The 27,543-nt window shown below is 40.8% G+C and overlaps 1 protein-coding gene across 41 annotated transcripts in view; it reads right to left on the bottom strand.

The window, feature by feature from the left end:
- RIMS1 (regulating synaptic membrane exocytosis 1) overlaps nucleotides 1-27,543 on the bottom strand; it is a 515,627-nt gene that overhangs the window by 200,348 nt on the left and 287,736 nt on the right. For all 41 annotated transcript variants that reach the window (XM_065587958.1, XM_065587963.1, XM_065587957.1 and 38 more), the window contains 2 exons: nucleotides 3,674-3,741; nucleotides 2,012-2,122 (listed from right to left, as the gene is read on the bottom strand). In XM_065587958.1, coding sequence (XP_065444030.1) covers nucleotides 2,012-2,122; nucleotides 3,674-3,741 — 179 coding nt within the window. The remainder of the gene's footprint in view (nucleotides 1-2,011; nucleotides 2,123-3,673; nucleotides 3,742-27,543) is intronic.

The raw sequence follows: 27,543 nt of genomic DNA, 5'->3' as shown, positions 1-27,543 counted from the left end.
TGTTGATATTTTTACAGTATGTGACTATGTGTAGCAATAAAACAGATTTTGCTTTTGTCTATAGTGGTTACTGTCAATTCAGACATATTACCCAGGGCTGAGAGTCTCTATTTGGAATTTTAAAAATTCTGTCAAAATACAAAAAAAATTTAATGATACAAGTTACACCACTTGCTCACAGTAAAAAAAAAATCTACACAAAGTACAGGCCTAAAGATTTTTTTAAAGCAATACAAACCCAATATTTTGATCATGCTGGTTTTACATGTCCTTCCTGAATGGCTGAGTTGTCCTAATGAATCTGTCCAGCCAGTGGTCTTCTCAGAAATATTTTGCATAGAATTTTATAATGAAATGCACTATAATGTTCATTACCCACCAGTGTAGCAGCCATTGATAAAGTTTTATTTATTCACGTTGCCACAGTGGTGGCTGATCTTAGTTTTAGTCCACTGACTTATACAATTGAATCTCAGGCAGTCTCCACTAGCTTTAAGGATGCAACAGGACACCCTGCTAAGCCCACCGGTGAGTCAATGATATGTAGTACGGCATATAACAAATCAAGGTAAGACACAAGAAAGGAAGAGTAGAGGTTCCCTAAAAGTGATTTCCTGTTTTGGGGCCTGAATCTTTAGTATTTTTCCTCCAGTTTAAAAAACAAACAAAAAAACAACAACCTTGTTTCCCGTCAGTAAAGATCAGCTTTAGATTTTGTTACTCTAGTCTAAAATAATGTCTTAATTTTGGGGCCCAGGATGAAACTGGCAAAAAGTCAAAACTCACCAGTTTTGCTACAGATGCAAAAATATTAAGAGAATTATATTAAATAGCAGCACTGCTAGGTTTTGAAGAGCAGTTATTTATTTAAGATGACCTATCCAAGACTTGCATCTGAAGAAGTGAGGTTCTTACCCACGAAAGCTTATGCTCCCAGTACTTCTGTTAGTCTCAAAGGTGCCACAAGACCCTCTGTTGCTTTATCCAAAACTATGCACATGCACTGTTATACACTGTGTGCAACTTGTGTTTCTTCCTGGCAGTGCAGATTTTAAACACTGATTTTGTGAATATTAGTGTCTAGATGACACTCATGAATGTGGAACGTGAGATGAAGATTACACGATTGAAATGCATGTAGTAAAATCGGTAAATCCATGAATGCATTAGGATGTACTGTGTATGCTTGGAGAACAGGCAGATGAATAGACTGTGTTCTACCTCATGGCCTTCTAATCAAAACAGTTTTGTTCTTTTGCCAGGGGTAAACAGGCCAATGTAAAAAAGGGATTAAAGAAGGTTTCCGCTGATAATATTTCACTTTAATTTTTCAAGGCTTAACAAAGTCCGCCTGAGTTAGGGTGCATTTCCACTTCATCTTGCACAATTTTGGTTTAAAAAACAAAACAAAAAACACTTGAGGCTAAATCTTGAGCTTTGTTGAACACCTGCAACCTCAGGGTACTTGATGGTCCTAAGTATTTTTGAGGAGCCACTCAGTATCTGGTAGGGTCAGGATCTAAATTATAGAATTTCATACCATGTTTTATCTATCTATCTATCTATCTATCTATCTATCTATCTATTATGTGTGTGTGTTTCTTCTGTGTTTTATTTTTGTGTGTTTTACAGAGAGACAGAGAAGGTGTTCTTTATCTGGGTAATATATATATACTGCAGTCATTATTCATGACAGATTAAATGGACACAATCAGTTGCAGCTACTGTATATTACATGGTAAAAGGCTGCACCGTCAATGGGGTCCTAGTACACATAAGGGAGTGGAGGGCAATATTTGATATATTTGCATCAATTCAGGATGCTGTCCAATACACAGGGGGAAAAGGTATGTTCCACTCTTTTTTAACATAACTATGTAAAATTGTTCTCAAATGGCAGTATAATTGGAGATTTTCTGGATATCTATGATATGTTATAGTGTACTAAACTGTTGTCTATTAGGCTAATGGAAGTTTCATTCATTTACAGCATAACCTTTGTAATACTTACTTTTAGCCCCAGTAATGCACCTGACTCTTTTGGCATGGTAGTTCTCTTGTTAAGAATAACACGTCCAATTAAGCGATCTCCCTCTTTAGATGGTTGCCACGTTACAGGATGCTATTAGAAAATATCAGTGGAAGCAAAAAAGTGGAAGCAAAAAAGTGGAAATCTCTTCCTGTTTTACACACACAAGTAGAATCAGCTAAATTGTTATGTCACAGTAGAGATAAATCCAATTAATCTTTGACTGAATAATATCTGACAAAATTCTCTCTGTTATAATACTATAGTTAGGGCCCTACCAAATTCATGAAAAACGCATCACGGACTGTGAAATCTGGTCTCCCCCCATGAAATCTGATCTTTTGTGTGCTTTTACCCTATACTACACAGATTTCACAGGGGGAGACCAGCGTTTCTCAAACTGGACATCCTGACCTAAAAGGGAGTTGCAGAGGGGTCACAAGGTTATTTTAGGAGGGGGTTATGGTATTGCCACCCTTATTTCTGCACTCCCTTCAGAGCTGGATGGCTGGAGAGCGGCGGCTGTTGGCTGGGCGCCCAGCTCTGAAGGCAGTGCCCCCCCAGCAGTAGTGCATAAATAAGGGTGGCAATACCACACCATGCCACCCTTACTTCTGCTCTGCTGCCTTCAGAGCTGGGCAGCTGGATAGTGGCGGCTGCTGAGTGAGGGGCTTATTTATGCACTGCTGCTGACTGGGTGCTGTCTTCAGAGCTGGGCTCCCAGCCTGAAGCCGCTGATCTCCAGCTGCCCAGCTCTGAAGGCAGTGTTGCCGACAGCAGCAGTGCAGAAGTAAGGGTAGTAGTACCAACAGTCCCCCTCCAATGAGCTTGCGACCTTCCTCCCTCCTCCCCCGCCCCCCAACAACTCCTTTTTGGGTCAGGACCCCTACAATTACAACATTGTGAAATTTCAGATTTAAATAGCTGAAATCATGAAATTTACTATTTTTAAAATCCTATGACCATGAAATTGACCAAAATGGACCGTGAATTTGGTAGGGCCCTAACTATAGTTCTTGACTCCTGCTTCATTAAATATTTACAATTTCCCTTCCTCATTGTAAAATTATCTCAACACCCAAAATGTGCAAGTGCAGTTATAGAACGGATTTGAAGCTTAATGCATTTAAGATGTATTTCAGCTTGTAAAAATAAATGCATTACTTTGTATTCCATTATCTTGAAAATTCCTTTTAAAAAATAACAGTCCTGTAGAATAATATTTATGTTATCCAGCTATTTCATATATGTTCATTATATAGTAAAAGTCTGATGATCCTTTTCCCATTGGAGTCAAGGACAAAAATTCTGCTGACATCATTGGTGTCTAACTGATAGCCTAATGGATTGAAATACAATCACTCATTTGAAAAAAATCTCTATTTCAGATTAAATACTCAAGTTATTTTTCTAATATAGATTCAGATAGAAAATCTCATGCTTATTTTGATTTTCATGATCTAGAAACATTTTTTTCACATTTTTAGAACAAAGTTCTAGTATCAGTGAGCATCTTACAAGACTGAAATTCATAATTTCATAGATTCTAAGACTGGAAGGCACCACTGTGATGCAAATGAAATAATTAACAAACCTCTTAACAATTTATTTCATACCTATAAACCTACATTGCCTATATCTTACCGAACTAATAGGGGATGTCTCTCTACTGTGCCACGTGGCAGGATCCAGCCAGTAATAATCCAAGTCACCTGGAAGAATATGAATGGAAAGAAATGTATAATCTCCTACAGAGAAAAATGTGTGTGAATGAATCACCTGCATGCATGAATTTTAATGTACAATAATTCTATGAAGCAAATGCATAAATTATACCATGATTTGAATGATCTTAAATGATTTAATTTAGGGACAACAATATATACTAACACTTCAAAAATAAAAATGTGTCACAGTACAAAGACCTTCAATTTCTCAATAGTTCACTGAATATCTGCTGCGTGCCCCAACTTGACTTTCTGTGCTGCTGAAACCCACCTTCCAGTGATAAATGCCCCCTTTCATACCTCTCATCCTTACTGTGATGAACACATAGTGCCAGTCCTTTAGAGAGCTAATTATGATTCTAGAGGAAGCTGCCACTAAAAAGAGACATTTGGTTACAGCTGACCCAGAGGATGGGCCAACAGCAAACCACAAGAAGAAACTATGAAGTGGTGCCTGCGCACAATGATGATGAGTACTCTAGAGATGAACAGTTCAGGAAACACACAGAGGGAGCCAGCCATAAAGGATTGCAACACAGGCTACCAAACAAAGTACCAGTACGGGCACAGGAAATAATGCCAACAGATTTAATTCAAGGTTGTGGTTTTTATTTTTGTTCAGGACAGACAGAGGTAACATGCATTATGTGTAGAGAGAAGAGACTACTGATAATGCATGCTGGGGCAATCATGAATCAATTGGATGTTGTAGGGGAATCTCAGAGGATGTGTTCGGGAGGACTTGGGAGCAAGTGCAAGTGGAATCACAGAACCAGTGAGGTGAGGGACTTTGAGTGAGGAGTGAGTGCTGCATGCACTGGGGATGAAGTGATAAAGGATGTCTACGCTCACAGGGGGCTGTGTAATGGGGAGGGCTGGAGAACAAATGACTTGGCAGTGTATTTTGACCTACCAAATATGGAATGTAACTTTACGAGGAGAGGGATGGCTGCAAAGGGTGTTGGGAAGGACTTGGGAGAATGAGACAGGATGGAATGGAACAAGTGGGAAGAGAGAGCCTGATGCAATGAGAACAGAGCCTGGTATGTTGTTTTTTTGTTTTTTTCAACTTTTATTTATTTATTTGCAAAAGATCATTTCCCTTTTTTAAAACACAATATTTATATGCCCCATGTACTCTATTACCTTTCATATCTTTGCATTAATATTACCCTTTGTGACAATATAGAGTATTATCAAAAGCAATAGTTGAAGATGAAAAGGGCAAATTATTCTAAACCCTTTTTGAGATGCTAGTTGTATTTATATACCTGATCTTGGCCCCAAAGTGGACAATTTTTTAAGTTTAAATAAAACTGGTGATGTAAAGGAACAAATTAAAACTAGACATTTTGATCATTTACCGTGCAAATCGCTAAAAGAAAACTGAACTATGTAGGCTAAATTCAGCCCTGGAAGTAATTGGAGTTGTCCCACCAAACAATTCATCTTTTACCAAGGGCTTAATTTGGACCTTTACTTTCATATTTGGCACGTGGTCTCCCCTCAATTTGGTGGTGATTCTTAGCTATGTTTGGAAAAAACAACTCATTAAAGAAAGTTTAACATTGCCTGCCTTCAAACATATATGTACATTATTTTCCTTATGTTTTTAAATGATGACAATTCATGCCCCACAGTCTGTACTGGCAGAGGGTATATTGTGGAGAAAATCTGCACATACTTGTCTCGTGATATGCTTAGGCATGCTTTGGTGATTATTAAAAACCCTGTGGTGAAATCCTGGCCTCACTCAAGTCAATGGCAAAACTCCCATTGACTTCAATGGGTCAGGATTTCACTTCTAATATGTATTTTACTTCAGAAAATCCCAATTTACTTTTTAGACACACTTTAGACAAGGTGCCTGGGTGCTTTTATTAACTTTTAGCAAGTATAACTATATAAGTGAAGAACACTTTTAGATCATTACTGTTACAGATACATAGAAATAAACATCCAAACAAAATGGGATATCAGTGACTAAAACCAAGCCAAAAACTAAATATAATGTTAACAACAGTAACTTTTCTTACCAACAACAACAAAAAGAACCTTTATATTTTTATCTTCACATCTCAGTGTGGTTTGTGTCATGTTTTATATACTGCATATGCCTATCATTAGGAGTTGGGATTTATCAAACAATGTGTTCATTCAAATTGCTTTAACTGAAGGAGCGATAAACCAGCCCAATACCAAGGGGTTACAAATCCCTACCATGAAATTATTTCATAACTAGTTAATACAATCTCAAATTTGTGTCTGAGTGTCTTTTTTAGTGTACATAACAAATGTTAAAAACTTCGTATAATGTAATAAATTTCTAACAAGTGTTGGCCATAGTATCAGACTATTGGAAAACTGAACCTGCTGGACCACAAATTCCAATTCCTTCCTCACTGCAAATGATAGGGGTCCCCATGTCAGTACAGTGTGTTTTATATATAGTTGGATTTCCAGTAAATTCCACACCTCAGAGTCTTCAAATGTCTATATACTGTATTTTTCCTGTTTGTCTATGTCTATGGATTTCATTCTCTTACAGGTGTTTAGATGCCAATTATGTGGACTAAAGGAAGCAAAGGTCCTATGGAAAAAATTGGATGTGATCATGTAATATGCACAAAGGGGCTGAATGGAGGTTGTACCCCACCCTCCACTGCTATCCCCCTTGGTTCCTGCCTGCGCCCACACTACTGTCCCTGTCCCTCTGCTCTTATCCTCCCTGCCCTTTCCCTCCCATTCCCAAGCTTCTGCTCATGTCTTCCTTCCTCTCCCTGATCTCCTTTTCCTCCTGCCCAGACCATGACCTGGCCTCATCTGCTCCTTCCCTCTCTCCTGTTCACCTCCCTGTGCTCTTGTCCCTCTCCTGTAATGTTGTTTCTGTCTCTCCACCCCAGTTTTCTGCCCCCTTTCCTCCTGACCTTGCTCCTCCCTCTTGTCCTGCTCTTAATCCCCCTAGGCATCAAATCCCTTCCCTTCCTGCTCCCCCAAACTCCTGCCTTTGTCCCCACCCCTCTCCTGTTTCTCACCTTCTAATTTCAGTCAGGCTGCCTCCTCCTCCTCTACCCTGCACGGGCATGAACATGGAGAGCACTGCTTGGGCACCAGCAGGGGGATCCTTTTCCCATGTTCAAAGTTCTGGTGCTCGCTGCCACAGCAGCTTCTTGCAGCTAGGAAGAGGAACAATTGCACGGAAAGTCCTGCTTAGTCCCTGCAGCTTGGCACAGAGCATGCCCAGAACAGATGGAAACTTTGGAGAATTTAGCTACAGAATTCAAACAAGTCTCAACTGAGCATGCGCAAACTCCAATTTTTTTTAGAGCTTATAACTTAGCCAAATTCTAGCAAGTTTTCACAGGGCAGATAAAAGGTCTGACATCAGAGTCACCTCCTGCCAAATGTTAAGCCACTGGCCCGTAAAGCATGGAGGTGCTAAAGCTTCTCAACAAAACCATTGGAATATTTTTTTAATATGGGCAAAGCAATATATTTTTACCAAACGCCATTCCTGAAAATACCTGAACTATTTTAATTAAAAATCCTGCTCTCTCCCCGCCACCAAAAAAAAAAAAAAAAAAATCAGCCTGAGTCAGACACCTGGAATGGAAAATTTCAGTGAACAGCTTATATTTTGGAAAATTATAAGCCACTGAAAACATCTTATAAAGTGTTCAGAAACCTAAACTACAACCTGGCGCCTATGCCATCTATAAGAATAGAGCAGAATAGAATACAAGTAATATTATGATTATAATTATATAATTATGCCTAATTATAAATAATACCAGCAACAGGACTTCCACCACATCCTATAATTTCTTACTTGATCATTTCCTTTCTCTTAGCAGCATCTCCCACAATTTTGATACATATGGGCTATTTAGGATGACCAGACAGATAGAGTGAAAAATTGGGACAGAGGGTGGAGGGTAATAGAAGCCTATACAAGAAAAAGACCCAAAAATCGGGACTGTCCCTATAAAATCGGGACATCTGGTCACCCTATAGCTATTATCATCCTCTGCAATTTCCAGAGGCAGTTCAAAGGCTGTAGCTCAGCCTGTGTTAACCGTGCCCTTTTCTCTGGCCTGCTGACAGATGATTCATTCCATAGTTGTTTAAAAACTCATAGAATATGATTAGTAAGAATAACTTAAATGCCAACCAATAAACTATGTACTGTTGGCTACTAGCCTACTAGCACAACTATCAAAATTAAACACTGTCCCCTGCTTAGGAAGAGAACCAGAGAGAATAGAATTGTGGGAGACACTGTAAACAGAAAGGAAATTATTGGATAAGGAATTTACCATTCTGCAGCTCAGTGTCTCCCACAAATCTGATACATATGGGAAGTAGCAACCAGTGAACAGCAGTAGGTAGGGAGAATTAAACACAGAATGAAATAGGGAAGACCTCGCTAAGTTAATTGCCCAAAATTGTAAAGCTACTACTGGACCACTGCCTGAAGGAGACCTCTGCAGAGGACAGAACGTCCATGTTACAGTGCCTAATAAAGGTGTTAACTAATGACCACCTTGCTGCCCTGCAGATCTCTGCAGTGGAAGCACAAGCTCCTTCTGTCCACAAAGTCAACATAAATATTGCAGTGTGCGCTTTGGTGCCATCTGGACAGGAGTAACTGATGCCTCATATGTTTCTAAGATACACAGCTTGATCCATGTAGCTAGTATAGCCTGGATATCCTGAGCTCTAGGCACTTCAGATAAAAGTAGACTAACAAGGACCCTGATCTTGTTGATTTGGTGTGCTTGCTATAGATCATTAGCGCTCTTCAAACATCTAAAGTGTGCCACAGCTTTACTGCTAAATGTGGCAGGTTTGGACATAATGAAGGGAGGCATGGAAAGATGAATTAACCCTAAGAAAGAAAAATTCTGGAATTCTTAGCATCATCTTGTCATTATGGAACACACCATGAGGTTTCTGCATAGGTACAGTTGCCAGTTCAGAAACTTGTCTAGCAAACATGATGTCAACCAGAAAACAGGTTTTGATGGATAGGTAGAATGGAGATATTGAGATTATTGTTTCAAAAGGGAGTTTGAACATAAGAACGGCCATAGTGGGTCAGACTCATGGTTCATCTAGCCCAGTATCCTGTTTTCCAACAGTGGCCAATGCCAAGTGCTTCAGAGGGAATGAACAGAACAGGTAATCATCAAGTAATCCATCCCCTGTCACCCATTCCCAGCTTCTGGCAAACAGAGGCTAGAGACACTTCACAGCATGGTTTTGCATCCCTGCCCATCCTGGCTAAGTGTGGGGCTTTTAACACCAGTGGTAGGCCTCACTTGGGAAAGATTGGTCTAACTACAGGTTTAGCCAGTCTGACTGCTCGGAGAAATCTGGGTAGCTGAGGGTTCTCTGTGAATACGAGGCTACAGCTGACACCTGGCATGCTATGAAGTCCCTTGTCTATACCTTCCTGAAGAAAGTCCAAGATAACTGGGATTCCAGGATCCTTGGGATTATTGTTGTGTTCTTGAAACCATAAGGTAAACCTAGTCCAGATGGAGGAATGGGCCTTTAGGGTTAAAGCTCACCTGGAGAAGAAGAGAGTTCCAATCACTTTGGAAAATAATCCTGGCATGGCTAATTCTTCCCTCTCAATAGCCAGGCTGTCAGATGTAGACAGTCTGGGTCCGGATGGAGGAATGGCCTTTGGTAAAAGGTGTCTGGTTTACTGATAGCTACAATGGTGGTTCCAATTTCAGTTCTATCACATCGGAAAACCATAGTCTCCTTGGCCAGTGTGGAGCTAGCACTATCACCATTGCTGCTTCTTGCCTTATCTTCTGGATCACCTTTCCCCAAAAGTGGAAAGGGAAGGAATGCATATAAGAGGCCTTGTAACTATCTGAGGAAAGAGCACCCATCCCCAGGGAATCCGCTTCCCTGGTGAAGTACATCCGCCACTTTGTGTTCTTGTGACTGGCGAACAAGTCGACTGACAGAAGGCCAAACTTCTGCAAAATCAGACAGAAGACTTCCTGATTCAGGCACCACTCTGCCTTTTTGTAAAGTTCTCCTTTTATAGGTATTGCTCCTCTAGAAGGGAGAGATCTCACTGCCCATTCTATTATCTCCATTGCTTGTGTGTGTAGAATTACACTCCTTGTTCCACTTTGTTTTTTGATATACACCACAGTTGTGTCTATTTCCATTCTCATGCGAACTGCCTTTGTGGAGGTAGTCAAGGAGCTCTTCTTGGTGTTTATCACAAATCTGTGTGCTTGAAGCAGATCCAGTGTCCGCATTGTGGCACTACGTGCTGCTGCTTTGGTCAGAGTAATGATCAAGATGTTGTCTAGGAAGGGAGACAGGGGAGTGCTCTGAGACCTGAGTCTGGCTAATATTACCACCAGCATCTTAGTAAAAACTCTAGGGGCTGACAAAATGGGAGCATATGATACTGGTAGTGGGCTGTGCTGTACGCAAATCTCAGCAGTGTGTGGAGTCATGGTCATATGAGAATGTGGAGATGTGCATCTGCTAGATCCACAGAAGCGAAAAGACAGATGTTCCTGTTGAAGCTAGGGTATCCATACAGAATCTCATCTTCTTCATCCATTTGTTGAGCTGCTCGAAATCCAAGATGGCTCTGATCCTCCACATGCTTCTGAACAATGAAAAAAAATTGAGTACTTTTTATTGCTTTATATTACTCCTATTTCCAGGAGATGTGAGATTTCATTTAACATCAGCTCACATTTTATGGAGTCGCTTGGGATGGGGGATTGGATGAGGTGGGGAACTTAGTTTAAGGGAGTATTCACAACTCACTTCTCTTTTACCCATTTGTCTGTGGTCATTTGAGAGCATTCGCCTGAGAAGTGGAAACTTCTGTCTCCTAAATTCAGGCCTGGGTCAAGTCACATTAATGTATTGTCATGGTGGGCTATCAGAGGCAACAGATCCCCCTGGGGATTTTCCAACTGATTCCCAGTTCCAGGATTTTCCCGATATACCTGTTCCTTTCCTCTGTTATCTTTGTTAGGATGGATGAAGGGACCTTTTTTTGTCTGTTGCTAGGTTTGTTGTTCCTCCTTAGAGCACTGAGTTGGAAAGGGAGGGACTATTTCAGTTTGGCAAGGCTTTCTGTGACTCATTTGTCTAGTTTTTCCCCAAAGAGGTGAAAACCTGTGAATTCAAATGAGCACTGAATTTGTTTGGAGTGAGCGTCAACCTTTCAGGCACAAAGCCAGGTATGGTGCCTGGCTGCTGACATACATTCTGAGGTCCATCTTAAAAATCTCTTAGCATCTATTGAGGTATCCGTCACAAAGACAGTTGGTAGGGAGATTTTCTTAAGTGCAGACTGCAAGTCAGGATGGCTCTTGCAAAGCATGTAGCTGCCAGAGATGCTCTAAGAGTAGCCAGCAAAAGCTTAAAGTGCCTTCTAAGGGTAGCTTCCACCTTTCTATCAGTTGGCTCTTTTGGGAAAGAAATCCCCTTCAGACTGGATTGCCATATCTTCTGTTAGAGATGCCATTGCAGCATCAACTTTTGGTGTATCTGTAATGGCATTTTTTGGCTCTTGCAACTTGTAACATCTAAGTGCATGGCTACTTTTACCCATATCAGGGGTTTCCTCTTCCTCTCTGCTCACATGCTAGAAGGATGGGTGCAGCGGGATTGCTATCTCAGGTGAGGATTTAGAAGGCAGGTATTTCCCTTTACGCGTGTCCTCTATTGCCTACTCAGGTTAGATCTAGATTGTTGATGCATCCTTTTTGCACATGGTTTCAAACATTTCAGGGGAAAAAATCCTGTGTTGCATTTTTCCATCTCCTGCTCAGAGCCTGAATCTGAGAGTTCCCCTTCGTCAGGGGAGATGGAGGTGTCTGAACCAGAGAACAAATAATTCTTAGGTTTTTTATACTTTTTATTTTTCTTTCGGGTTTTTTTATAAGCCTTTCTGGCTGTGGCCAGGGCATTTTTTGTGTGGCTTGCTTTATGCAGAGCCTTGAACCCTCTGAATATTTGTTCCTCCATGTCCTTCCCTTAGGGTCCCACTCACCCTGCCCAGGGATGGGGTTTCATTGCCGGGATACCCTGATTTGAGCTGAGAAGAACAGGAGCCAAGTAAGAGCCCTGCTTCTCTCCCCAGGTAACTTAGGATCTATTTTAGGACTTGGGGGTAGGATGGGATCTGAAGCCCCTCAAAGGTTTCCCGCCCGCCCCAGTCCTGTTCTGCCCTAGAACTTACCCCTTTGGCTGAAGTCCTTGTCCTTAATAACTCTCTTTGCTCTGCTTCTCCAGATCAGGATTTTCTGTATTGGAGTCATGGCTTCTTGGAATGGGGGAGGACCCAACATGCCTGTCCGACTCAGAGCCCCATGTCCTAGCAATGCAAGGGTTGGCTGGCTGAGAGCAGGCAGGGCACAATTCATCTTCCAAATAATCTGTGAAGGCTGCCCCAAAAAGAGAACACCGCTTGGATTTACCTTAGTGTTTGCGCAACGGCTCTGCCATGCCTGAGCAAGCCAGAGTTCGGCTGGGAGGGACTGCAGTGCTGGCTCCAGGTGGCTAAGAGCACCCTCACTGCTCCACAGCTGATCCAAGAGAGGGAGAAAAAAGAAATATCTGCTCGCTATTGCCCGAAAAAAATGATAAAAATAATAAGCTGGCAAAAAAAAAAAAAAAAAACGGGTTACATGCAAAGTGAACTACTGCTTGACTGCTGCTATAGAGCGGAAGATATGGAGCAGGCTGGAGCAAGGAGCATGGCTATCATGGGCTGTGAGATAGCTTTGAACTGCCTCCGGAAACTGCAGACAGGAGGGGAATAGCTCATACGGATCAGAATTGTGGGAGACACTGAGCTGCAGAATTTATTAAGTGATTTTTCTTAACATCCAGGCTAAATTATCTTACACTTAATTTCTTATTTTAACTCATAATTACAGTGTCTTGGAATGCTCCAAACAAATCCATCCTTTTGCTATAATTGCCATTCTTCAAATATTTGTGTTTTTTCCCAGATCATTTCTTAGTCTTTTTATCAAAGCTATCCATATCTAGTTCTTTTAACCTTCCCTTGTAGGACAGACAAAAGTATGGCCTAATCACAGATTTTGTGCCAATATAACTATTTTAGGGATGTGATTTTTTTTTTTACTGAAATAGTTATATCACTAAAAACCATACTGCAGATGTGACTATAGCAGTATAAAAGTGCTCATACCAGCAAAGATTGTTCTCCTTCCTGTATGGGAAGGGGAATAAGTTATACTAGTATATGCACTTTTTATATAAAAGTATCTATATCTATGTATATATAATACACACACACACACACACACACACACACACACACAGGTATGATTAAAGCAGTAGAACTTTTGTATGAAGACATGTTCCACTTTATTCCTCTACCCTGAATCCCTTTTTTATGCCATTCTTGTATAATATAATAATAGAAATGTAGGACTGGAAGGGACCTCAAGAGGTCTTCTAGTCAGTCCCCTGCCTCAGGGTAGGACTAAATATTATCTAGACCATCTCTGACAGGTGTCTGTCTAACCTGCTCTTAAAAATCTCCAATGATGGAGATTCCACAACCTCCCTATGCAATTTCACTGCTTAACTACCCTGACAGTTAGGATGTTTTCCCAAAGTCCAACCTAAACCACCCTTGCTGTAATTTAAGCCAATTGCTTCTTGTCCTGTCCTCAGAGGTTAAAGAGAACAATTTTTCTCCCTTCTCCTTTTAACAACCTTTTATATACTTGAAAACTATTATCATGTTATATACTTGAAAACTGTTATCATGTCCCCCTCAGTCTTCTCTTCTCCAAACTAAGCAAAACCAATCTTCCCTCATAAGTCATGTTTTCTAGACCTTTAATCATTTTTGTTGCTCTTCTCTGGACTTTCCCTAATTTGTCCACGTCTTTCTTGAAATGTGATGCTCAGAACTAGACACAATACTACAGCTGAGGCCTAATCAGCACAGAGTAGAGTGGAAGAATTACAAGGGGTACAAAATATATCGGAAGGCCAGAACAGGTCGTGCTGGTGCGGGAATGGCACTATATGTGAAAGAAAGTGTAAAATCAAATGAAGTAAAAATCATAAATGAATCAAACTATACCATAGAATCTCTATGGATAGAAATTCCATGCTCTATAATAAGAATATAACGGTAGGGCTATATTACCGACCACCCGACCAGGATGGTGATAGTGACTGTGAAATGCTCAAGGAGATTAGAGAGGCTATTAAAATAAAAAACTCAATAATAATAATAATGGGGGATTTCAATTATCCCTGTATTGACTGGGTACATGTCACCTTAGGACGGGATGCAGAGAAAGTTTCTTGACACCTTAAATGACTGCTTCTTGGAGCAGCTGGTCCTGGAACCCACCAGAGGAGAGGTAATTCTTGATTTAGTCCTAAGTAGAGCACAGGATTTGGTCTAAGAGGTGAATATACTTGGACCACTTGGTAGTAGTAACCATAATATAATTAAATTTAATATCCCTGTGGCAGGAAAAACACCACAGCGGCTCAACACTGTTGCGTATAATTTCAGAAAGGGGAACTATAGAATAATGAGGAGATTAGTTAAACAGAAATTAAAGAGTACAATGGCAAAAGTGAAATCTCTGCAAGCTGCATGGAAACTTTTTAAAGACACCATAATAGAGGCTGAACTTAAATGTATACACCAAAATAAAAAACCTAGTAAGCGAACCAAAAAAAAAGAGCCACCGTGGCTAAACAACAGAGTAAAAGAAGCAGTGAGAGGCAAAAAGGCATCCTTTAAAAAGTGGAAGTTAAATCCCAGTGAGGAAAATAGAAAGGAGCATAAACACTGGCAAATGAAATGTAAAAATACAATTAGGAAGGCCAAAAAAGAATTTGAGGAACAGTTAGCCAAAAACTCCAAAAGTAATAGCAATTATTTTTTTAAGTACATCAGAAGCAGGAAGCCTGCTAAACAACCAGTGGGGCCACTGGACGATCAAGGTGCTAAAGGAGCATTCACGGATGATAAAGACCATTGCGGACAAACTAAATTAATTCTTTGCATTGGTCTTCACAGCTGAAGAGTCACTCTTTTTAGGTAACAGATCTGAGGAACAGTCACAAATTGAAGTATCATTAAAAGAGGTTTTGGAACAAATTGATAAATTAAACAGCAGCAAGTCATCAGGACCAGATGGTATTCACCCAAGAGTTCTGAAGGAACTCAAATGTGAAATTGCAGAACTACTAATGGTAGTCTGTAACCTATCATTTAAATCAGCTTCTGTACCGAATGACTGGAGGATAGCTAACGGGATGCCAATTTTTAAAAAGGGCTCAGAGGTGATTGCGGCAATTACACTCCTGTAAGCCTGACTTCAGTACCGGGCAAACTGGTTGAAACTATAATAAAGAACAATATTGTCAGACATATAGATGAACATAATTTGTTGAGGAAGAGTCAACATGGTTTTAGTAAGGGGAAATCATGCCTCATTAATTCTTTGAGGGGGTCAACAAGCATGTGAACAAGGGGGATCCAGTGGATATAGTGTACCTGGATTTTCAGAGAGCCTTTGACAAGGTCCCTCACCAAAGACTCTTAAGCAAAATAAGCTGCCATGGGATAAGAGGGAAGGTTCTCTCATGGAATGGTAACTGGTTAGAAGATAGGAAACAAAGGGTAGGTATAAATGGTCAGTTTTCAGAATGGAGCGAGATAAGTAGTGGTGTCCCAGGGGTCTGTTCTGGGACCAGTCCTATTCAACATATTCATAAATTATCTGGAAAAGGGGTAAACAATGAGGTGGCAAAATTGGCAGATGATACAAAATTACTAAAGATAGTTAAGACTCAGGCAGACTGCGAAGAGCTACAAAAGGATCTCTCAAAATTTGATGACTGGGCAACAAAATGGCAGATGAAATTTAATATTGATAAATGCAAAGTAATGCACATTGGAAAGCATAATCCCAACTAAATTAGCTGTTACCACTCAAGAAAGATTTTGGAGTCATTATGGATAGTTCTCTGAAAACACCCACTCAATGTGCAGCGGCAGTCAAAAAAGCTAACAGAATGCTGGGAATAATTAAGAAGGGGATAGAAAATAGGACCGAAAATATCATGTTGCCGCTATATAAATCTATGGTACACCCACATCTTGAATACTGTGTGCAGATGTGATCACCCCATCTCAAAAAATAATAATATTGGAATTGGAAAAGGTTCAGAAAAGGTCAACAAAAATGATTAGGGGTATGGAACGCTTCCATATGAGGAGAGATTAATAAGACCAGGACTTTCCAGCTTGGTAAAGAGACGGCTAAGGGGAGATATGATTGAGGTCTATAAAATCATGTCTGGTGTAGAGAAGGTAGAGAAGGAAGTGTTGTTTACTACTTCTCATAACACAAGAACTAGTGGCCACCTATTGAAATTAATAGGCAAAAGGTTTAAAACAAATAAAAGGAAGTATTTCTTCCCACAACACACAGCGAACCTGAAGAACTCCTTGCCAGAGGATGTTGTGAAGGCCAAGACCATAACTGGGTTCAAAAAAGAACTAGATAAATTCATGGAGGAAAGGTTCATCAATGGCTATTAGCCAGGATGGGCAGGAATGGTGTCCCTAGCCTCTGTTAGCCAGAAACTTGGAATGGGTGACAGGGAATGGATCACTTGATGATTACCTGTTCTGTTCATTCCCTCTGGAGCACCTGGCACTGGCACTGTCTGAAGACAGGATACTGGGCTAGATGGACCTTTGGTCTGACCCAGTAGGGCCATTCTTACGTTCTCATGTCTTGCTTACAACACTCCTGCTAATCCCGGAATTATGTTTGCTTCTTTTTACAATAGTGTTATACTGACTCATATTTAGCTTGTGATCCACTATGACCCCCAGATCCCTGGGTCCCATGAACCAAAAAATGTTGGTTACATATACATGATGTTTTTCTTCTTATTGTTAAGTGTGTGTGTGTGTGTGTGTGTGTGTACACCTTTACTCTGTTATTGCTATCTCGATTAGCAAAAATTTTAAAGCAAAAAATTGTAAAGCAACAAGAACAATTTCAGGAAGTTTACAAAAGAACATGTTTCTAATTACCAAATGAATAACTTCTTAGAAAGTTTTAACTAGTGCTTTAAAACAGATTTTTAAAACACCCATCCAAATGTAAAGTCATGGAGCAATTCAAACAAATGATGTCCTATGAAAATAAGCATATTAAAAAGCTGTGCTGTAGATTTTTCTACATTAAAGAAAATCTCAAAGGAATTAATGATCAATGATCATGACTTACTCCTAGGTATATGATTTAAAAAATACATCACATTACAACTCATGTTTTACCTATGATTAATGATGGAATGAAACCGATAAATGCATATTCATCAAAATGTACTTCCTGAAGAAAAAATTCAAAATGCTGTGTCCTGTCAATGATGAAATATATTCTCTGTTATTATCTTTTCTACTGTGTAATTAATATTACTGGACTATGGGAGATACAATTACAAATCAACTCTATCAGTTTAACTGGAATAAATTCATAGAATATTTGATTAATAGTATATGCCCCAGTCTTCAATCAGAATGTGGAAATAAACAAAACTGACTATCCTCATCTATTTACTTATAATACCCAATCCTATCCCTCCCAACTCCCAGCACTACAATATATCCCACTTGATTTATAAGTATCTAAGACTGGTTGTTACGGAAATGATCCCTTCAAAATAAGGATAACGGATATTTTCAGCAACAAAGTAGTGACTCCTTCAAATATGTCTCCCTAATAATGTTATGCCCATCCTATCAGCAAATTTGACCATTTTGGGTGAAATCCTTCCATTAAATCAGCAGGGCAGATATGAGGTAAATAGCAAAATTGATGGATTTATCCGAACTGCAAAGCTGACATGTGGCTTTGCCTGAGGCTTCCAGGCTAAAAAGAGATTTCTGCAACCTCCTTGCCACATTCACATTGGCTTCGAAAAGATCTTGCATAGTGAAAATGAACTGCCCAGAAATGCTGCTACAAATCCAAATTCTATTTGGAAATTTATTGAAATGTAGAGAATATTAGGTGGAATAGATATTGTGCTCAAATGGTTCACCAGATAAGTAGCTGCTACCTCAGTTGTAGACATATTAGGCAAATTCAGACTATATTAGCATACAAAATCGATATCTTCACATTATAGAGTTGCTAATGGAAAGCCCACAAAGCAAACATTAACTTTCTTGACAATCACATTGGTTATAGACAGTCCTTGGTGTGGAAGACAAGTCTTCCAATGTCCCAGGGAGTTGGGAGAGCAATTCTGAAAATGTTCTACAGCTCTTTTGTGCAAAATGAAGGAAAACTGTATCCACGTCCTTCAGACCGCTACACAGAAAATTACCACAAACTCACTATCAACACAAAGAAACTCAAACATCAGATGGTTTGCCATCTTCCTTCACAAATAGAGTCCTCATGAGTAACAGGACTAGCTTTAGAGAGACAAGGTGTGTGAGGTAAAATCTTTTATTGGACCAACTTCTGTGGGTGAGAGAGACAAGCTTTCGAGCTTACACAGATACTCAATGTTCACTCCTCACCTTCCAAATCTCATAAAATCAAGCAGAGCTCATTGAAATTTGTCAAGACACATTTTACAATAATAGACAATGTTTTGCAACTTTGGGGTAAAACAGAAGTGGCATTTACAAGAAATTTAGATTTTTTTAAAAAATAAGAGTATACTTGGAAGTCTTAAAATGGCGGAGTGGGCGTCGACTGCAGTAAATGTTAAGACATTTTCAACTTTGTCTTTTAATAAAGATTTTTGTGCAGGAAAATATTCATGTGCACCTTTTACGTTTTAGTAGTTCTTCATGCTACTGTACATTATATTTTATATTGAAAAGTATTTTAGCAATATTTAAAATTTAAATAGTGTAAATTCATATTCCAATCCCAAACATCCAAATTTAAAGCAAATTTGCCTCAAACTCCAGACCAAAACTTAATGGTTTAGTTACATCTCTAAAATTTCAACAGGGATAAGCATACACAAAGGGATTTCATAAACAGATTTTAGAACTATTTCAAAGTTTTAAAGAAGAGAAAAGTTAAATCCATTTTGATGCTATTTATGCCTAATCTCACAGAAACACACATCCCTGAGTCTGGAATTTTTATAAGGCTCACTTGAGCTCCAGCAAGCAGCTTCTCAGAGATTCAACTCCCACTAAACAAAATTGTATGCTCTGTTTGAACAGTCAATCTCCCTTAGGGAGAAAACATCACATGCCTGTGAATCAATAGATAACAGTTGATCCCAATGTCAGTGTGCATCAAGTTTATTAATGTCTCTTTTCTAACAGGAGTGACACGAGCCAGATGATTGGGCAAGACTTCTTCCCAGCTCCTAGGACCATTAATGACAACCTCCTAACTGCAACACCAGATCTGCATGGTGAGCAAGAGGAGATGTTGCTCCTATAGGTAGGGCCCTACCAAATTCACGGCCATGAAAAACACATCACGGACCAGGAAATCTGGTCGTCCCCCTCCCCCTCCCCGTGTAATCTGGCCTTTTGTGTGATTTTACTCCTATACTATACAGATTTCATGGGGGAGACCAGTTTTCTCAAATTGGGGGTGCTGATCCAAAAGGGAGTTGCAGGGGGGTCACAAGGTTATTTTGGGGGGGGGTACTTATTGTCACCCTTACTTCTACACTGCCTTCAGAGCTGGGTGGCCAGAGAGCAGCAGCTGCTGACTAATGGCCCAGCTCTGCAGGCAAGAGCACAGAAGTAAGGGTGGCAATACCATACCATGCCATGCTTACTTCTGCACTGCTGCTGGCAGCATCTCTGCCTTCAGAGCTCCCACTCTCCAGCTGCCCGGCTCTGAAGGCAGCGCTGCTGCTAGCAGCAGCTGAGAAGTAAGGGTAGCAGTACTGCAATCCCCCCTACAATAATCTTGTGACAATTCCCCCCCCTCCCCCCCAAAAAAATCCTTTTTGGGTCAAGACCCTTACAATTACAACACTGTGAAATTATGATTTTTTTAAATCCTATGACTGTGAAATTGACCAATATGGACCGTGAATTTGGTAGGGCCCTACCTATAAGTGGGGAGGCATACGAATCACTCTGTACCTGGCTTGCTCAATTGAACTAACAAAAAGCGGTAGCTGTTGTCATTCTGCTGCAATTGGAAGCAGGAGAAATCATTAGACTTGGATCTGCCCCGGTCTCTTGAACTAGCAGAAATGCCCGCGCTACCACCAGACAGTGACAGGAGGAGGAGGTGTATTGCTGCTGGGAGAAAGAGAAGCTTGTGACATGCCTTCCTTCCCCCTCGCCACAGCAGACTCCATCTACCATTAGTGAGGAGCAGCAACAGAATCTGCTTTGTTGCTGACAGCAGGAGAGGCCAAGAGACCTCACTCGTGAACCTGGACTTTGAACTCTAACTACACTGGAACACTTGGTACCAGTTATAGATCGCAGTTAGCTGGCTCTTTCTTTATCACTTATAATAGAATGAAATAACTGCAGTGGGTGTGGGTTGGGAGTGAGAAAGGTATTAAGAAATGACAGGACTGACACCAAGAAAAAGAAGAGTTGGACTAGAGTAAAAGTGAATGAAAGAGGAAGGTAAGATTAAAATTAACACTATGCTAAACAAAAGGAGCATGAAGAAGGTGTAAGATTCCTTAGTTCACTTTGTAATAGGAACAAACCATGTTTTGTTGTTGTTTTATATATATATATATATATATATATATATATATATATAACATGGAAATAGCAAGTCATGGACCAACTGTAACAATTTTAGCACTTTGCTTTTGTTTCACCTCATTATCTGTAATTCTCTATTTACACAGTAAGTTCTTGGGAGATGCTCTTTATATGTATTTGTACAGCATAAAGCTTTTCTCTGGCACAATACAGCTAATAAATAATAATATCAAAGCAGGCTAGTAACAAAATTTTTCTGGCCCGTTCATATGAATTGTATTGTGCCAGAGAAACCAAAAATACTTAAGCATGGCCAAATTCAGTCCCCAATTCCTTAAGGGCGGGCTAAGGAGCATCCATAGGATGAACACTTCCAGTATCAGTACCTCACATCATATGAATGTGTAAGTACTTTTTGCAGCCTCTTCTGCTCTCTATAAAGTGGCAGTGGCCGCTTACCAACATCCCCCCAATCTTGCAGGCAAGTGTAAGCTCTTTGGAAAGCCACTTACTGAAGAGGAAAGTTGCAGGGCAAAGGGGATTAAAAATTAAATCACTTTCCAGCTTTAACCCTTATTGCAACCAATAGGGAATAAGTATATCACCTCACTGCCATTATAGTGCCTCACGGCCTTTCAAAGGTTTGCAGCTTCCTTCTTTGAACAATGTTGTATTCTGTAGCTACAGCCACCTATCTAAGGATCCCTTGTCAATGTACCCACGTATGTGGGATCCTACAGTGCAAGGTATTGTTGGCAAGCTGTGTCCAGGACTTTTGGTGAAGAAAACTTAGATAGACATTGCTTGAAGTATAGTGGTTGACATTAAAAGTTAACTCTACCATTTTTACCATTGGCAATAATTGCTGTTTCTAAGCATTTGTCTATACAGGAGCACTCAGGAAAATTAATCAAATTAGCTAAAGGTGTGAATGTAATGTGGATTTAAAGTGGAAACCCATTTTCAGAACATGAACCCCATGCATTGAACCCCCGCTCATTCAGAATCAAAATGGCTTTAATTAGGTTTATTTTAAAGGGTTTCAATTTAAAGTGGATTCGTTAATCCCTTGCATGGACAATTAAACTAAACTGAATTAAGGTCTCTTTAATTCTGAATGAGAGTGTCCACATAGGGGTTTAATGCAGTCTAACTAATCCACTTTTAATTCACCTTTAGTTAATTTGGATTAATTTTCCTGAGTGTCCCTGAGTAGACAAGCCCTCAGATACACCACTACTGTATGGCACTGTTAGAAAACATCAACTTTTTTGCAGCAACCACTGTAAATCCCTTCCTTTGGGTGAGAGGGCTCTGTACGAACCATGGAGACACAGGAACAATATATATATATATATATATATATAAAGACTTCTGACAAGAATTTAATATGGACCTTTATGTATTGATAAGCTTTTAGCACAAGTTGTTTTCCACTGGATTTCATAAGACTCCTGAAATCCTTGTATTAGATAAGGGGCTCTTAAACTTTTCCATAGATCAGAATACACTTTAGTACAAAGATTATCTCATGGACACTTCCCCTCCTTCATGATCAGCAGGAGTACCTCCCCTCCCATAACAGTTACAGAGACTACCACCTCCTCTGGCAAATAGGCAATTGCTTATATAGAAAACTAGTATTAGGATTACATTTAAAATATTTTTATCTGCACCATCTGACTAGTCAGCTACCCATACACCACAGCCTCAAAACCTCTCTGTTAAAAAATCCAGAGACTCTGAATTTTCTCCACTATGAATGCCCTCTCTTCATAGAATCATAGAACTGGAAGGGACTTCAAGAGGTCATCTAGTCCAGTCCCCTGCACTCAAGGCAAGACTAAAGACTAGACCATCCCTGACAGGTGTTTGTCCAACCTGCTCTTAAAAATCCCCAATGATGGAGATTCCACAGCCTCCCTAGGCAATTTATTCCAGTGCTTAACCACTCTGACAGTTAGGAAGTTTTTCCTAATGTCCAACCTAAACCACCCTTGATGCAATTTAAGCCCATTGCTTCTTATCCTAGCCTCAGAGGTTAAGAAGAACAATTTTTCTCCCTCCTCCCTGTAACAACCTTTTATGTACTTGAAAACTGTTATCATTTACCCCCTCAGTCTTCTCTTCTCCAGACTAAACAAACCCAATTGTTTCAATCTTCCCTTATAGGTCATGTTTTCTAGACCTTTAATAATTTTTGTTGCTCTTCTCTGGACTTCTTCCAGTTTTTCCACATCTTTCCTGAAATGTGGCATCCAGAACTGGACACAATACTCCAGTTGAGGCCTAATCAGTGTGGAATAGATCGGAAGAATTACTTCTCGTGTCTTGCTTACAATACTCCTGCTAATACATCCCAGAATGATGTTTGCTTTATTTCCAACAGCATTACATGGTTGATTCATATTTAGCTTGAGATTCACTATGACCCCCAGATCCCTTTCCCCAGTACTCCTTCCTAAGCAGTCATTTCCCATTTTGTATGTGTGCAACAGATTGTTTCTTCCTAAGTGGAGCACTTTGCATTTGTCCTTATTGAATTTCATCCTATTTAATTCAGACTTTTTTTCCAGTTTGTCCAGATCATTTTGAATTTTAATCCTATCCTCCAAAGCACTTGCAAGCTCTCCCAACTTTATAAGTGTACTCTCTATGCCATTATCTAAATCATTGATGAAGATATTGAACAGAACCAGACCCAGAACCAGTCCCTGCGGGACCCCACTTATTATGCCCTTCCAGCATGACTATGAACCACTGATAACTACTCTCTGGGAACAATTGTCCAACCAGTTATGCACCAACCTTATAGCAGCTCCATCCACAAGGCTTGCTACCCTGTCAAAGAAAGCCATCAGGTTGGTTTGACATGATTTGTTCTTGACAAATCCATGCTGACTGTTATTTATCACCTTATTATCTTCTTGGTGTTTGCAACTTGATTGCTTAATTATTTGCTCCATTATCTTTCAGGGTACAGAAGTTAAGCTGACTGGTCTGTAATTCCCTGGGTTGTCCTTATTTCCCTTTTTATAGATGGGCACTATATTTGTCCCTTTCCAGTCTTCTGGAATGTCTCCCATCTTGCATGACTTTTCAAAGATAATTGCTAATGGCTCAGATATCTCCTCAGTCATCGACTTGAGTATTCTAGGATGCATTTTATCAGGTCCTGGAGATTTGAAGACATCTAACTTGTCTAATATCAGAGGGGTAGCCATGTTAGTCTGGATCTGTAAAAAGCGAGAGTCCTGTGGCACCTTATAGACTAACAGACGTATTGGAGCATAAGCTTTCGTGGGTGAATACCCACTTCATCAGACGCTTTTAACTTGTCTAAGTAATTTTTGACTTGTTCTTTCCCTAGTTTAGACTCTGATCCTACCTCATTTTCATTGGTATTCATTATGTCCAATCGCCACCAAACTACTTGGTAAAAACTGAAACAAAGAAGTTATTAAGCACCTCTGCCCTTTCCACATTTTCTGTTACTGTTCCCTCCCCCTCCCCCCCCCCACTGAGTAACGGACCTACCCTGTGCTTGGCTTTCCTCTTGCTTCTAATGTATTTGTAGAATGTTTTCTTGTTTCCTTTTATGTCCCTAGCTAGTTTGATCTCATGTTGTCCCCATATACCTCTGTTATTTGTTTATATTCATCCTTTGTAATTTGATCGAGTTTCCACTTTTTGTAAGACTCTTTTTTGAGTTTTAGATCATTGAAGATCTCCTGGTTAAGCCAGGGTGGTCTCTTGCCATACTTCCTATCTTTCCTACGCAGTGAGATCGTTTGCTCTTGTGCCCTTAATAATGTCTCTTTGAAAAACTGCCAACTGTCTTCAATTGTTTTTCCCCTTAGACTTGCTTCCCATGGGATTTTACCTACTAACTCCCTGAGTTTGCTAAAGTCTGCCTTCTTGAAATCCATTGTCTTTATTGTGCTGTTCTCCCTCCTACCATTCCTTAGAATCATGAACTCTACCACTTCACTTTCACCCAAGTTGCCTTCCACTTTCAAATTCTCAACCAGTTCCTCCCTATTTGTCAAAATCAAATCTAGAACAGCCTCCCCCCAGTAGCTTTCTCCACCTTCTGAAATAAAAAAACTGTCTCCAATACATTCCAAGAACTTGTTGGATAATCTGTGCCCTGTTGTGTTATTTTCCCAACAGATGTCTGGGTAGTTGAAGTCCCCGTCATAACCAAGTCCTGTGCTTTGGATGATTTTGTTAGTTGTTTAAAAAAAGCTTCATCCACCTCTTCTTCCTGGTTTGGTGGTCTGTAGTGGACCCGTACCATGAAACCACCCTTGTTTTTTACCACTTTTATCCTTACCCAGAGACTTTCAGCAAGTCTGTCTCTTATTTCTATCTCAACCTCAGTCCAAGTGTACACATTTTTAATATATAAGGCAATACCTCCTCTCTTTTTTCCCCCCACCTGTCCTTCCTGAGCAAGCTGTATCCTTCTATACCAATATTCCAGTCATGCGTATTATCCCACCAAGTCTCCGTGATGCCAACTATGTCATAGTTGTGTTTATTTACTGGCATTTCAATTTCTTCCTGCTTATTCCCCATACTTCTTGCATTAGTATACAGACATCTAAGATACTGATTTGATTTTTACCCCCACAGTTTTGTCTTGTCTCTCCCTTATTTCTGCTATAACAGCCGATGCTCCCCACAGATTCTGATCCTTCTCCCAGGTCTCCATGTTTTTGACTTACCTGTGGGCTTTGGTCATCTGCCCCCGTCAAACCTAGTTTAAAGCCCTCCTCACTTAGTTAGCTAGTCTGTAGCCAAATATCCTCTTCCCCTTCCTCGATAGGTGGACCCCATCTCTGTTTAGCAGTCCTTCTTTGAACAGCATCCCTTAGTCAAGGAAGCCAAAGACCTCCTGGTGACACTATCCTTGCAGCCAGGCATTCACCTCCAGGATGCATCTGTCTCTGCTGAGGCCCCTACCCTTGACTGCAAGGACTGAAGAGAACATCACCTGCGCTCCCAACTCCCTCACCCTTACTCCCATAGCCCTGTAGTCACTTCTGATCTGCTGAAGGTCATACTTCCCAGTATCATTAGTGCCCACATGGATGAGAAGCAGGGGGTAGTAGTCAGAGGGCCAGATGATCCTCGACAATCCCTCTGTAACATCTCAGATACGGGCCCCTGTCAGGCAACCTACCTCCCGGGATACCATGTCAGGGTGACAGATGGGTGCCTCCGTCCCCCTCAGAAGAGAGTCACCAACCACCACTATCCTTCATTTCCTTCTGGGAGTGGTGGCTGTGATCCTCCCAGCCTTGGGGGTACATGGCTCGGGCTACAGAACAAAGAGTAATGGTCTCAAGTTGCAGTGGGGGAGGTTTAGGTTGGATATTAGGAAAAACTTTTTCACTAGGAGGGTGGTGATGCACTGGAATGGGTTACCTAGGGAGGTGGTGGAATCTCCTTCCTTAGAGATTTTTAAGGTCAGGCTTGACAAAGTCCTGGCTGGGATGATTTAGTTGGGGATTGGTCCTGCTTTGAGCAGGGGGTTGGACTAGTCCTGAGGTCCCTTCCAACCTTGATATTCCATGATTCTATGGCTTCTCCTCCTCCACCTTTGGAGGTGATTTCTCACAGCTCCTTGCCAGGACAGCATAACGGTTCTCCATCAACATAGTGGGTGGGTTGGGAGTAGGGGTGGAGCACTGCCTGCTGCCAGAAGTAACCAGCAGCCAGTGTCCTCCCTGTACCAGAGTCTTATCCTCCTCCCCCAGTGGCATGACAGCAGTCCTCTGTAGCTGGATAGTGTCCTCAGCTTTGGAAGTCTCCATATGAATATTGTCAATGAATTCCTCATGTGCACAAATGCTCCTAAGCCTGGCCACCTCCTCCTGTAGCTCTCCCACCTGCTTCCTGAGAGATTCCACCAGCAGGCACCTCTCACACTCAATGGTCCTCCTAGCCTGGCTTTCTGTGAGTGGGAAATGAAGGCCACAGTCTCTGCAAAACCACACCAGGACCTGGGTGCAGGCATTTTCAATTAGCCTGACCATCTTCTTTGACAAAAAAACTTTATATTGTGTCTCTTGCCCACAGTCCTCAGCACCTCTTCCCCTGCCTTCTTAAGCCCTCTCCCAGCTGCTTCCTCCATTTCCATCACTGCCCAGGATCTTGTTGATTTTTTTCAAAGTTATAATGGATGCCACCCAGCATGAACTCCCTTCTAGATTTTCTTCAAACCCCTTTTCTCCATGCCTCTGACTCTTCTCTGCTTTATCCTGGTATCTGGCCCTGAAGTTTCCAAGCTTCTCTCAACCACCATCCCCTTCAATCTAACCCCTCCTACCTTCTGATCTTCTCTGCTCCTTTCCTAATGCTGACTCTACCCCCATGACCTCAATCACTTTCTCTCCTCTGACAAAATCTAAAATTGTCTCTGCTAACATCAATCACTATCTCTTAATACATATCCTCTCTAAATACAATCCCCATCTCCTTCTCTCTCTTTATTGCTAAAGTCTCAAATATGATGTGTATACCTGTTCCCTTCTCTTACTATCTTGATCCCCTACAATCTGGCTTCCATTCCTTTGCTTCACTTTACCTGCCCTTGTTCAAGATTTCATCCAATGACCATTTATTGGTCAGATCTGAAGGGGTGAGATTCTGTCCTATGCCTCTGTAATACCGATAGACCCCGGTCATTGGTGGGTAGGATCAAACCTGGGAGCTCTGGAGCTAAATGCATGAGCCTTTACTGCATGAGCTAAAAGCCACAGGCCCCTTAGCTAAGGCTGTAGAGCATAGAATCATAGAATATCAGGGTTTGAAGAGACCTCAGGAGGTCATCTAGTCCAACCCCCTGCTCAAGGCAGGACCAGCCCCAACTAAATCATCCCAGCCAGGGCTTTGTCAAGCTGGGCCTTAAAAACCTCTATGGATGGAGATTCCACCACCTCCCTAGGTAACCCATTCCAGTGCTTCACCACCCTCCTAGTGAAATAGTGTTTCCTAATATCCAACCTAGACTTCCCCCACTGCAA

This window comes from Chrysemys picta, chromosome 3 (assembly GCF_011386835.1).
Source record: "Chrysemys picta bellii isolate R12L10 chromosome 3, ASM1138683v2, whole genome shotgun sequence".
Lineage (NCBI taxonomy): Eukaryota > Metazoa > Chordata > Testudines > Emydidae > Chrysemys > Chrysemys picta.
This window is presented reverse-complemented; position numbering and strand designations above follow the sequence as displayed.